Genomic DNA, 13,489 nt, shown 5'->3' with positions numbered 1-13,489 from the left:
AATGCCAATTTTCAGGGAAGCATCATATTTTATCCTCAAGCAGGTTTCCGAAGTGCGTGCCATGTTTACAGGAAGACAAGCCTTGTGTTTTGCAAAGCTGTGTCAGGTAGTGCACCAGGTACACGCCCCACAGCACAGGTGCAGGAGCAGACACACGGTGTTCACTTACCTGGTCTGGCAGCACTTTGGGAATGGGGAGCTCCGTCTCCTGAAGTCAAGTTCAGGATGCCTCCCTATCTGGGACACCAGGCTATTTTAAAGGCTTTGTTAAAGTGTTCTTCAGGCAACAATTAAAGGCCTTCTTCAAGGCCCAAGAATCCCATAGTTCAGAGAAGACAGGGTCAAAAATAGTCAAAGAACAAGAAAGTGGAACTAAGGAAGCAACTACCAGAAAATCTTCATGCAATTAGCAGAAATTTGGGGGGCTCTGTTGTTGTTTACCACAGATTCCCTTTATTCTAGTATGGATACTGGGGCACCTGTGGGCAAATGAATTAATTGCACAGCCTCTGTCCATCTGCCTCCCCTTTCCATAAAAGAAGCAGCCACTGCCAGCAAATGCAGCTGCTGTGGTAACCTCACCCAGTACCTGCCTGGGCTGCTGTCCCCCAGATGATCCTTGCCATATTCCTCAGTGGAAGTTTGCAGTTGCAAGTAAGTTGTAGTCTTTTCCGTAAAAGTATGAAACAAATTTACACACCTAAAACTTGTTAGATTTTAAAATTCATACTGCATATATTTATATATCATTCAGTTTGCCTCCCACAAAAATCTCTGCCTCACTGAGACCATGCAGGGGCAAAATGAAGTTTGGAGTGGTATCTATAAGCCTACCATTTCCTAGCCTGACTGGTGACCTAAATAAAACTTTCAGTATTAGGTTTTTCCAAGATGTAATTTATACTAGGGCTGTCAGGAGTTAAGATAGCAGTTGCCATGGAGCTTTAATCTTTTTTTAGGCTTTAGTCAAAGTAAGCTGGGAATCTGTATGCTGGGTAGAACCCTGCACAGCAGAACTTTATTTAATTTGGGACTGAATTTTATCCTAATTTCTCCACTGAAAGTTACTCTCAAAGGTTCGGGATTTCTTTTTATTTTATTCTGTTTCTCAGTGGGAGATGACAGTTTCCTTTTAGGCTGCTTAAATCACACTACATTAAACCACTGAAGTACCCAAGTTGCTTCCCCCTCCATTCCTCCAACTATAAACTGTAACTTTCTACCAGTCTGAATGTGCCTAGCTGATCACTGCAGTGTAATTCACTCACCACTTTTACCATTTTCAGTGGAGAGCTCTGTAAATCTGAAAAAGCAAAACTTTGGGGAGTATTTTATTTGCTATGTGCCCACTAAGTGCTTATGTCTACACTGGGAAACAGGCCTTTGGAACAGAATTATAGCTTGAGTCTGTGTGTATGCTACTTTTAACTTCCTTGATGTATATTTAAGAAAAAAAGCATGAAATGGATGCAGTGCATCTCTGAGAAGAACAGTATTGGCCATGCTATAAGTCAGTAATGTTCTGCTAGAACAGTTGCAGAACAGAGATGCAGCCCAGTCTAACACCTGCAGTTAAAACATTGATGACTTACTCAAAGCTCAACTTGCCCTCCCAGGTAAACCAAAAGAATGCAGAAACAGGTGGGAAAAATACAGAATGTGTCAAAATAATATTAGAACTCTTATCCTACCCCGATCAAAAATTAGAAAGGATTCAGCTGCAATGTTACCTTGATCTTAAGAAGGCTTCAAAGGCAAGTGGCTCTAATAAAATTTTGGCAGAATTTTCACTAAATAGAACTGTTTACTGGCCAGCAGTAATGGAAATCCATAATCCATGAGCTGTTCCAGAGACTGCAGGGTAATCAGAAAACAGGCACAGGCGAGGGGATTTCAAATTTTTTCAACTCTTTCATGGCATGGAAGAGACATGACAATAGTAAAAAAAATTATACTTTTTCCTTCTAAGATATTTAAGTCTGTGGGACTTAAACAGTTGCATAGGAACATCTGTGATCTGGTTTCACCACTGACAGCAGTGTCTTGCTTAACTAGCACAGGACAGAAAAACAATTCTTGTGGGTTTGAGTGACAGCCCTGCTCACCATCTTGAGAGGATCAGATGCAAAACCAACTGCCCATTCCACTGCTTTGGAGAAGTAGCAGCTAGGAGCCAGGAGGAACCTGAAGAAAACTATAGACTGTCCAATGGTTAAAGAAACAAGGAGCACCCTGGATCTCTTAAAAGGCAACTATTTAGAGATGTAATTATTCACTGTGTGCAAGAAAAAAAAAAAAAAAAAGAGTATGAATTCAGACAAACTGTAATAGTTTAAGCTGAAGTTAGAGGCTTTTAAATGAAGGAAAAGTCTTCAAAGTTAGGAAATACCATCTTCTTTATAAAGGCCAACTCTAAAGAGCACCCAAAATGTAAAATCCCTAGGTCAATTCAGGGAAGAATGGGGCATTTTACTTGCCACCCTCTGTACCAGCTTCAGGATGTGGCACTATTGCATTATTGTCTCTGGATGTACACATTAGCTAATGCTTAGCAGATAAATAGTTAAAACTAATCTAAACAGAGAGGTATTATTGTGCTTTTTAGCAATCAACAGCTATGAACGTGCAGCAGCATGCAGAAGACTACACTGAGAGAACCTGTAGATGTCATAGTTGGTCATTAACTGTATTTGGATTCAGGCAGCTTACAAAACAGAATGAAGTAGTACACAGCAACTGGAGGAAACCTGTGTTCATGTTGTGTACTATTTCTGACCTGCCAGAATTCCAGAGTCAAAAAACCCCACAGGAACTGCTGGTGATAATAAGATGGCATTATAATGGACACAGCCAATATTGTTAAACAGCTCATTTTGCTTCCAAAACAGTAGACTATTAGTTGTATTGGTTTTGTTTTGCTTTAAGGTTTTGCTTGATTAAATTATCAAAGTGGTCCATGGGACAATGACCAAGAAACATTCTTTCTCTTTATACCATTATTTTAAAATAGTTTATGGGGATCTTTTGCTGATGCTGAGCTTGCATTACTTCAAAACTGAAATGCAAAAATCAAGCACCTTATTTTCAGAAGAAAATAAAGAAAACAAAAAATAGGAAGGAAACAAAAGAATACAGAAAACAAAAACATAACCTATGCTGAATTAGGATATAGCATTAATTTCCACAGAGGAAGCACTTTTGTAGTGATAGACAGTTCTATCAACTTCCAAGGTGTTTGTCATCCTGAATTTTACTTTTTTTTTTTACCAGAAGCTAGACTTACTTCATGACAGTCAATATCTATCTTGAAGGTGGACTTCTTTAACTGTTTACTTTTCATTTTCACTTCACCGGTGATATTCATCCCTTTAAGAAAAGGAACTCAACATTAATCAGTAATACAAGAGTTCTCTACTTACCATTCTGATTTCATACTGGCATCTATGAGAGTCCTCAGCAATTATTGATCTTCTGTGAACACAGATGCAAACTCACTAAGTCCAAGTTTGGTGGAAAAAGGTGTTGAAATGCAAAATGCCAGATAACATCAGATCTCTTCTCGTGTATGCTTTAACAACAAATTAGTCAAAAGTACTTAAAAGGGTAATTTTAGATACACCCATGTAATATTTGAGGCATGCTGCTAATCTGCTTTTGAACTGAATTATTTCTGCATTTGAGCAACTTCATTTATTAGGCAAGCAAGTGCTGTTTCCCCAGCAATATTTTCTCTGGAAACCTTGAGAATTCATACTCTGTACTAGATGGGCCATTACATAAAAGAAAGCATCCCTGCATTAGAGATAGTTATCTGGACCGCTTTCAGAACCCAATTTGTAACACCACAACACTTCCTACTTTAGCAATGATTCTAGATGAGCCATTATACAAGGCTCCCAGCTTTCTCCTCTCCCTTGGAAAAACCTATTCTTGATTTAGCCAGCAGAAATTCAAGCTCTACTTTTCAAGATAAATTAATAATGTTAACAGTTACAATTTCACTCATACTTTGTTTTGCAACTTTAATGTTTACTTAAGTGATGTTTGTTTTTAATACTAGGGAGCATTGCCATTTTGGGTAGACATTAGATGTTGATACAGTCCCCAGCCCAAGGCTTTCAATCAGTCTTCCCAAGAAGGAAATTAAAGAATCATTAAGCTGTAGCAAATAGAAAAGGGAATAATATGTGCAAAGGAGGACTCGCAACACTCATCTCCAATAGCTGGCCCTATCATCCTCCATCAGTTGCCATGGCCTAGCCCCCTGAAGAAGCCTATTTATGCAGCCTTGGATTAGCCACTGGGCCTAGAAAGCAAGACAGGGTCTTGGGATAAAGATTAGCTTCCCTCCTGCCCTGCTGATGCTCAGAGCCCTTACAGTAGTTTCCTGCAAGAGCTGTTTGCTTACTGTGGTACAGGTCTCCCAGTGGAGCTAATCCACTTAATAAACCTGCAATTTTAGAGCAAAAATTCAAAACACTGTCTTTACGCTCCCCAACCATATGTTAAGTAGTGTTACATGCAAATGCTAAATCCTGTTAAGGTATCAGATCATAACTATGGAACCAGGCTTGGTATTTTCCATAGCTTATAATATTTAAGGGTTCAGTGCATTGATTCATACCATCTGGGCCAACAGCAGGAAGGTTTCCTTTATACCAAGCACAGTGCATCCAGCCCCGGCCACCAAGGCCCTCTAGTGGAGATGCACGAGGAAGCTTCGATGGCATTCATCCATCATGGCTCTTGCTTTTGTTCATCTCTCTGCCTCTGGACTGTTCTCAGTTCAGTGCAACTGCTTTTTCCAACAGGCGTGGCTAGAGATGGTGTCACTTCTCCCTCCATGATGTCAAGGGGGACCTTAGCAGCAAAGAGCAGAGACCTATGGTGACTCTGAAGCTCTTGCAGCACACCTAGTGATAAACCCCACACACAGCCCTGCAGAGCTGCTGCTCTACCTTGACAAGCCTGCCAGGGCTCAAGTGGTCTCAAGAAAGAACATTGCTGAGCTGGAGCCCCGGTGCAAGCTTTGGTACAAGGTTCTCTATTAGCATTCCCATTGAAAAGGAGCAGTAACAGCTGTTTTAATCTTTTTTCCACCTCCTCTAAGTGTGGGGTGAATAACATAACTACCACCCAAATAAGGTTTAGACACTACCAATATACTTCAGGACAACATTCTTATATAGCCTGCCACAAGTCTGCTGGGATTTGTCTACTGGTGCTGTGCCAGTCATGCTAGTGTTTTGATTTTTATTATCTATCAAAACATTTATTGAAAGCCTTTGCCTTCAGCCTTTTTAGATAGCTGCACAAGTCCAAGAACTGCACTGCTGTGCCCAAGTCCAGGTGTGACCACACACATACAGAAATACCACTAAAGGAAAAGCAAACTTTACATTCCAGGGAGCATCAGTCACGTTTCAGCTCTCTAGGGACTAATTATGATGAAGACTTCATCACATTTGCAATTTCTGTTCCCTGAAATGTCAATATCCCCTCCTTTCAAGCAAACCTTTGACCACTTCATGGCTTATATAGGCAGTGGCAAAACATGAAAAAAATCAAGGAAATAGTTTTGGCATTACAGAGATCAATCTTGAACAATAAAGACCACATCAAGATGCTTGACAGAACCCAAGCAAAACCTACTAAGAATGTAAAATACTGCATATATACCGTATATCATATCCAAAAATTGACTCCCAAGTATAAAGTCACAAAGACAAGAGTTTAATATTGACAAAAAAAAAAAAAAAAAAGCTTAAGTTAGTGGTATTTTCTTCCTTGAAATAACACACTGAAATTCACTGAAGAGGTCTGCTTTTAGCTTGGAAGACTGTTACAGCTGAATTCAAACCCCCTACCCTTCTAAACGTGTGATGTTAACACAAAAATTGGGAACTTAAAACCTGGGATAAAGAACAAATCCAGTTGTTAAGATTCTAGCAGTTACACGAGGCCTTTCAAACATTAAAAGTTCTTCAGTATCTTTCCCACAACTGTTATTTCAAGATTCACAAGGTTCATTAAAATACTAATGGGGTTAAATTGAAACCAAGCGCTATATGCTTGTAATGTCTTCTGTGAAGGTCTGAAGCCACCCTGTTTCAATTATTTGGTTATTCAGTGCAGAAAGGTAAAGATCACAGAAGCTATAACAGCTTTTAATACTCAATTAATATTATAGATTAAAAATTATTGCATAGTCTTATGCATTTCCTAAAACAGCGTTCTCTGGAAATTAAACATTTTAATATAAAAGAAGCAACTCTTTAAAACATGAATTGCTTTCACTACCTCGATCTTCTATCCTTTTTTGATTTGTCAGTACATTTGTCCATCGTTTTCTCATTGTCTCCTCTGCACTTGGGGCAATACCATTTCCCTTTTGGTTTATAGGTGAGTCCAACACACGAAAAGTGGAACCACTCAATAGGACACTGTTCATTATCACATCCTATCATTTCGCCATAAGACACTTGGTTGCATAAGCAGTAAGTTGGTTCATTGGGATCAATTGCGAATTCTACAGGTGAAACCTCTCTCTCTTGTTTGGCTTTGGAGCGTTTTTTCTTCTTGGAAGATTTAGATCTTTTCTCTTTAGGTGGCTGATCATCGCAGTCATCAATACCGTTTGCTATATGGCACAGATCACGGCTTTCACTGGTTCGCTGGCGACGAGGTCTCCGTGAAGATCTCTCTGGCTGGCAGGACTCCATCTTTGCCTTTTCTAGAGGCTTTTCATTCTCAGACAGATCTTGAAAACACTGAGAGTGTGTTTCCATTTGCCGGGCTCTATTCTCTACCAGTTCTAGCATCTGAGTGACTATTTGAATTTTTTCATCTCCAAGTTCTTGGCTGTTGATTAACGCACGCTGAAGATGCTGCTGCAAGCGTTTCTTCTGAACAGGATCATTTTCTGACTTGTATTTTTCATAGACATCATCTATTTCTTTTAATGCTTCTATAAAATAAAGATAATAGAAATAATTACACAAGATGGAATGTCCTCAAGAAAAGATAAAAAATGTATTTTCCAACAGATGAGAAACAAATTTCAATTAGAGTATACCTCAATGGGGTAGATAAAATATTTTATTCAAGTTGCACATGGTCATCAAGTCAGTGTTTTAAGATTGCAATCTGCTGAAAGAAAAAATTCCCAAGTTCTAAGAACAAGCAAGCTTATTTTAGCCATTGGAAAAAAGAAAGGATAACGAAAGGAAGGGGACACCATAGCTGCTGGAATGTGGATAGTCCAGATCCTGCCACTATCTGAAGAAACACGAATTTCTATAATTTCTGTTGAAAATCCTTACCACAGTGGTTTCAAAGCTACAAACCAAAGCAATAGCTTACTGTGTCTCAGGAATAAACATAGAGATCATACAATATACCACAATATATAACACTTCAGAATTTGGATATCCAAGTCCCCCAGCCTTCCCCTTCTTACTCATCTAAAAGCTTGGTAGTACACTTTTGAGTGGACAGAGTTACAAAAGAAGTATGACAACTGAAGTTACACAATAGCAAATTTATATTCACTCAAAATGCTTTTCCTTTTACCAAGACGAATTACAGCAAGCTGTATTTTAAAATTGAGGCTGAACTTTCCAGAATAGGTGACCTACTGCTTAGTGCATCACAGGATATTTTTAAGTAACTAGTAATACGTGTGTCACAGTTTGACTTTGAAGATTTTCTTCTTGCAAGTGATTCAAAATTACTGGAGATGAGCTGCTGTGAATCTCTCACAAAATTTAGTTCGTAAAAGCAAGTTTAATGAACCCAGATATCAGATTAATAAACACCTTATAAACCTAAGTCTGTACTCTACTGTTGTATATAGCTGGATTTCAAAATACCATTTTCCAGACCAAAAGTTAAGCTAGATCTACACATAAAGAGAAATTGCTAACATGGAAGGAAAAAGATCAGTAACACTGACAGAGAAACCTGATCCACAGTGATACAACATTGGTTTCTTCAGAAACAACTTAAGAATTTTAATTGAACAGACAAGGGAATTTGTGAGTGATACTAAACTATTTACTTCTAAAGCAGGAAGATCTGCAGTACAATCTACCTTCTTAAGGATCAGAATTTCACAAACTGGGTTTCATTTTTAATAACTTGTCTGCACTGTGCAGTTGTGAAATGATTCAAGCATGTGCTAAATGGAAACCATAGATATTATCTCAACATTGTCCATGGTGATTTTTTTACCTGCTGACATCTTGAAACAGTAGCTTAAGCATGAACAGCTGCTTTTTACTATAAATTCTGAAACCAGTATGACAACAGAAACTAAAATTGTTTTTCTGTCCCAGACTTTCACTAAAGATAAAAATCACTACTCTGCCTGCCCAATAACTCACACAACCAATTTTCTCCTCAATACAAGCATTCCAGCTACTACTAAAAACAGAAGCTCAGATTCCCTGCATTTGCAGCTGCATTGCTCTTCCCTGTTGCCCTGACAGGCGTGGGAAATCTTAACTCTCTGCTCCTGAAAAGTGTGGAGTAGGGTACTTCATAGGCTGTTAAACTAGAAAATCATAACCAGAACACAATTCTCTGCAGCCACATTATCTCCAAAACATCCTCTTTTTATGAAGGGAGAATGAAAGTAGGTCTAATTTACAGCTTTCCTGTACTGGGAGTGCCCTGCTCTGAAGAACCTACAAGCAGTAACTGAACACATTTTTACAGTATAACAGAGAACAACATTCACCCTACACTGATTATTCCCTGAATGCAGCCTGTGTAACCTCGGTGCACATTCTAAATGGATCACCATCCATTAAAAAGAGGAAAGAACTTATGGGTTGTCAGAGATGCAAGTTGGTCCCTAAGATTACACCCAACTAAACAGCTCTGAAACCTCTGTTAAAAAAACACAGGCAACCACAAAACACAACACAAATCTGGGCCAAGTGTTCATTACAGATAATCTGATAAAGTTTGGCAGAGCTAATAAAAGCTAAAAGGATTTCAGTTTTCCAAGCACAAAAGCAGCTCTATCCTTCCTGCATGAACTATTACTACTTTTTAAAATTAGCTGAAATTATACAGCATTGCTTTTGCATTTTCAGACTTGGACCTAAAATATTTCTATCCAACTTTTAGGTTGTCAGGGTGGCTTGATTTTTTTTTTTCTCCCCAACTGTTGGAGGCTTTGGTAAAACTAGCAACAAGCTTCTGCTTTGGCCCACTGGTGTATTAATGAATGGAGGAATGCATACAGGAGCTACAGCCCAAACAAAAGATTGAATCTATTCAAGACAGATGTGGACTGTTGTCACCACAGAACAGGTAAAAAGCACCCTAGGTACTCCAGCCTTGCCTAAGAATTCAAAATGTTGCAGACAAGTCCGTGCCCTTTAGACTAAAAACACAGAAAACTTACAAAAGCCCGTTCTTATCTCTCTTCCTGGGTAATTAGAAAGATAAACGAAAGAATTCGTTTACAATAGCTGTCTTCAGAGGGGGCCCGTTTAACGTCTGAAAGGCCTTAAGGGTCCCCTCCTTCCCGTGGTGAAGGAAGCCCCCCACGACGAAGGGAGACGCGGCTCTGGCTCCTGTTCCACGGGCCCAAATCCCGCCGGACCCTGCCCTGGGTCCGCACCGCTCGGCCTCTGCTGCATGACAGGGACTCGGTCCCGACTGACACCCGGGCGGCAGTGAAAGAGACGGGAGCTGCCCAACCCAGGAGTGCGGGGTAGAGCGAGCGGATTTAGTTGCCATTTAAACCGCATTTGGGAGGAAGCCGTGCCTTCGCCTGGAGTTCAGGCTAACTCCCGGCTCCAGGGACCCTCTCCATACCCTAAGAGAAGGCTGACAACGCTTTATGCAGCCCCCCCACCCCGTGCGCTGGCCCTCAGCGCCCCGGGACAGTGCCCGGCGGGACAGCCCGCCCCGGGCAGCAGCGATTCTCGGCGGAACAGGGTCACGGCTCTGCCGGGACACGGAACTCCCCTCACGGAGCGGCGGCGGGAACCGTGACACCGCTTCAAGCGCCCCCGCCTCCCGCAGCACCGCCGCCGCTTCGATCGGGGGTGGGGGGGGGGAGGGGGTGCCCGCGGGGGGAGCGGAGCGGGCCCCCCCGCGGAGCCGGGGCCTAGCGCCGGGCAGCGAGGCACCGCCGCTTCCCCCTACCGCGGGGCGGGGCCGCCGGCGCGGCGGGGCACCCCCATCCCCCCCGGGAAGCACCGGCCGCCACCCGCCTCGGCGGACACCGAGAGCGGCTACCCAGCACGGCGGAGGGCTCAGCCCCGCGCAGGCCCCGGTAGGGGGCCCACCCCTGCACCCACCCCCGTCCTCCGGGCCCGCCCCGGCTACCGGCCCCTCCCCGCCGGGCGCATGTGCAGCGGGCGGCCGCCCCCCTTCCCCCCCGCCCGGTGCCCTGTGGCGGAGGCCGGGTCCCGCCGCAGCGCCCACCTTGGCACTGCGTGTCCATCTCCCGCAGCAGCGAGGCGTTGCGCTGGATGTCCAGCGGCAGCGACTCGACGCACTCCAGATAGTCCTGCACGTAGAGGGAGAGCAGCCGGGCCCGCTCCCCGCCCGGCGCCGCCGGCCCCGCCACCAGCTGCGGCCCCGCCAGCATCATCCCCCCGCGCCAGCAGCACATCCGCCGCCGCACCGGGCGCGGGGTTCCCGCCGCGGCCCCGCTCCGCTGCCTCCTGCCGCCGCCCCTCCGCCCGCCGGGGGGCCGAGCCGCGCGGCCCGGGTCGAGGCGCCGCGGGGGAGGCTGTAGGGTGGGCGAGCGCCTCAGCGGGTCGGGCTGAGCCGCCCCTCCGCGGGGTCCCGCGCCCCTTCCCGCCGCCGCCGAGCCGCCGCCGAAGCAAAACCCACTCGGAGCCCCCGCCCCTGCCGCTGAGCTGCGCGCATGCGCGAGGTCCTGCCCTTATAAGGTGCGGCCGGCGGTGCCGCCAGGGGTTCGCATTCTCCCGCCTTCCCCTCTCGCCCGCTCCGACTGGCCCGGCGCGCGGCACGGGGCGGGGCCCGGCGCGGAGGCGGAGCCTCCCTTAAAGGCGCCCGGGGACGCCTCTTCCGCGCCGGGGCGGAGCGCTGACCCCGCCGCGGGGTCTCTGCTCGGCGGCTCCCGCTGCCATCCCCTGTGCCCCACAGTCTGGTGGCGACGCGCGGCGAGGCGGCTGCAACCGAGAGGCTGCTCCCGCCCCGGCCCGTTGCCCCGGCGGTACCCGCGTGTGGGCGGGGGCGGGCGGCCGCGGCGGGAGGTGCTGGAGAGGGGCGGAGCGGAGGCTCCCCCAGCGGCCGCTGCCCCGGCATGCGGGCGCGTCCCGCCCCCGGGCTGTGGCCGTCTGTGGGCCCAGCCTCAGCGAGCAGCCCCGAGCCGCCCTCTCGCCACCGCGCTGCTCGCCTTCCCTGAGGGGCAGCCCGGGCCGGCGTGGGTGCCCCGCTGCGCCTACGGTGAGGTGAAGGCGAAGAGAGCAGAAATGAGCGCCAGGTGTGAGTAGTGCCCTTTTCCCTCCCGTTTTCAGTCATCAGGGCGAGGAGCGGGCGACCTGGCCCCAAGGGACCGCAAGTGATCCGCGGGGGTCCCTCTCATCTGCCTCCTCCGGCTCTCGGGGCTGGTGGGCGCCCTTCTGCCGTCCGTCCGCCGTGTTCATTTGCACTTCCCAAAACATCCTCTGTCCGTGGAGGAGTTGAGGTTATCTCTAGGACAGGTTGCGGCTGGCATGGATATTACTCTTCCTCCCTGGGAAACTCTGCACTGCGTTTTCAGTGAACCTTTCCGCATTTTCAGGAGATAATACAAAATCTATTTGAGAAAGCAGAATAGTGCAGAAGTTTCATATCTGATGCTGAAATCTTATCCCTTGCACTGTCCTCTCATTTTCTTGAAGTATTTTGGCACACAAAATAACCTGTCAGCACTGCTGACCCTGCATTTCTTGAAGCACACCTTTCCGAAGCTTTCTGGGAGCCTGACAGGAGGGCGGGATGCAACTAAGTTTTACTGCAATAAAATGTATACACATATTGAACTGCAGAAGGCTTGGGTATTTCTCTGGGTATTCCAGGAACACTGTTGAGGGCTATATTTGCAACAATTTATTTCTGAAGAACAGTTTTCATCATGAGGTGAGGTTTGCACCCATATCACAGTGACAGGCTGTGTGCCGGGAAGGCAAGTTTCTGTCTGGTACACAAGATTTTCTCACTATAGCACTTGACAGGGTGAGGAGTCTAATTTTCATATCCTCCATCCCTAAGAAACAGCAGCTTAGTCTGTTCTTGCTCATAAAAAGAGCTACCTTTTTTAGCTTTAAAGAGCAGCAAAATTATTTGAGATAAACTATTACTTAGGGAAGCCAAGTCACATTTTATCCTGAGGAATCATGTCAGAGAATTTTAAATAAGACATCAAAGAAGTTTAGCCTTTTAAAACCTACTCGGCTGCCAACAAATCTCCCAGTTTTGACAAGACTATCCTGTCTTCCCCAAGGCTGTTGCAGAATTTTTATCAAATGATGGCCACAAGAAATGTATCAGGAAACAAAAGTAGAAATATACTTTTTAGCTGTCTACTTTTTCCTACTGGGAGAATGAAATAGAATAACTGAAAGGTTAAGATTTTATCCCCTCCTCTCTTTCAGACTATTTTCTGATCTTTCCTATGTGAATTAATATTGATGAACATCAGGGGAAAAAAATCCATTTCACAGAGTTCTGAAGCATCATAAGAAGACCTGTACATTTTTCACTATGTAGCATTTATATTTCAGGAACGTGAAAAAACACGAGGCAAAAATATATCTTGCAAACTTAAAAAAAAAACCAACAACAACCCACATATTGAGAGATTATTGAATTACAGGTTAAAAATATCCAACCCCCCAAAAAAAGTTCTTCTCCTACATTCTCACCTATAGGTAAGTGACCAGTACTAAAAAGAGTTTCCATACTAATCCTGTAAATAGCATTCAGGGTGACATGATCAAAAGTAGTGGTTAAGCAGCAGCACAGGTTGCCCAGAGAGGCTGGATAGTCTCCATCCTTGGATATTTTCAGAGCTGAAACCGATGAGATCTGGCACAACCTGTGAAGCTGGCTGTGCTTTGATGTTCTCCAGGGGTTCTATTTCAGCCTACTTTTCTATGATTCCGTGAATACATGATCTGTGCCAGATGGTTCTGTGGCTGGTCTGACAAAATTAATGTGCTGAAGCCTCACTGACTTTGTCTGACCAGCCTGCCGATGATGAGCATCTCACATAATGGCAGTCTGCAAGTATTATTTTCAAAAGACCTCAGTTCATGAAAGTATTTAAATGCATTTTTAACTTTCAAGTCATGCAGCTGCTAAGCTGGTATCCTACATGACACTGATTTTTGTACCTCCATGTCTAAGATGTTGAGTAATTGTAGCTGTAGACAGAGGGCCTTGCCCGAGTCAGTGGTGTATGTTTTGGCAAGTTTATAAAAATTAATCAAAACAAGACGTAGGCAGTAGTTTC

General features: G+C 44.8%; 1 protein-coding gene across 2 annotated transcripts; it reads right to left on the bottom strand.

Moving 5' to 3' along the window:
- Positions 1-3,249: 3,249 nt before the first annotated feature.
- Positions 3,250-11,121, bottom strand: ING2 (inhibitor of growth family member 2). Of its 2 annotated transcripts, XM_071743260.1 has the most exons (3): positions 10,447-11,121; positions 6,301-6,967; positions 3,250-3,366 (listed from the first exon to the last, which is right to left on the bottom strand). In XM_071743260.1, exons 1-3 carry the CDS (start codon positions 10,634-10,636, stop codon positions 3,348-3,350), a joined length of 876 nt encoding a protein of 291 aa, XP_071599361.1. In that variant the 5' UTR covers positions 10,637-11,121; the 3' UTR covers positions 3,250-3,347. The 2 variants fall into 2 exon arrangements, with proteins under 2 accessions (XP_071599361.1, XP_071599362.1); XM_071743261.1 differs by lacking the exon at positions 3,250-3,366 and having other exon boundaries at positions 5,713-6,967; positions 10,447-11,116.
- Positions 11,122-13,489: the final 2,368 nt, after the last annotated feature.

The sequence above is a fragment of the Heliangelus exortis genome, chromosome 4 (genome assembly GCF_036169615.1).
Source record: "Heliangelus exortis chromosome 4, bHelExo1.hap1, whole genome shotgun sequence".
NCBI lineage: Eukaryota > Metazoa > Chordata > Aves > Apodiformes > Trochilidae > Heliangelus > Heliangelus exortis.
Note: the sequence above shows the minus strand (reverse complement) of the source record. Positions and strands in the feature narration are given on the sequence as shown.

Excerpts from the sequence above, each read along its gene's own strand:
- ING2 (XM_071743260.1), bottom strand. The coding sequence starts at position 10,636 with ATGTGCTGCTGGCGCGGGGGGATGATGCTGGCGGGGCCGCAGCTGGTG. Across the intron at positions 6,968-10,446 it reads GATGGACACGCAGTGCCAAG|AAGCATTAAAAGAAATAGAT; the intron begins GTGGGCGCTGCG and ends TTTATTTTATAG.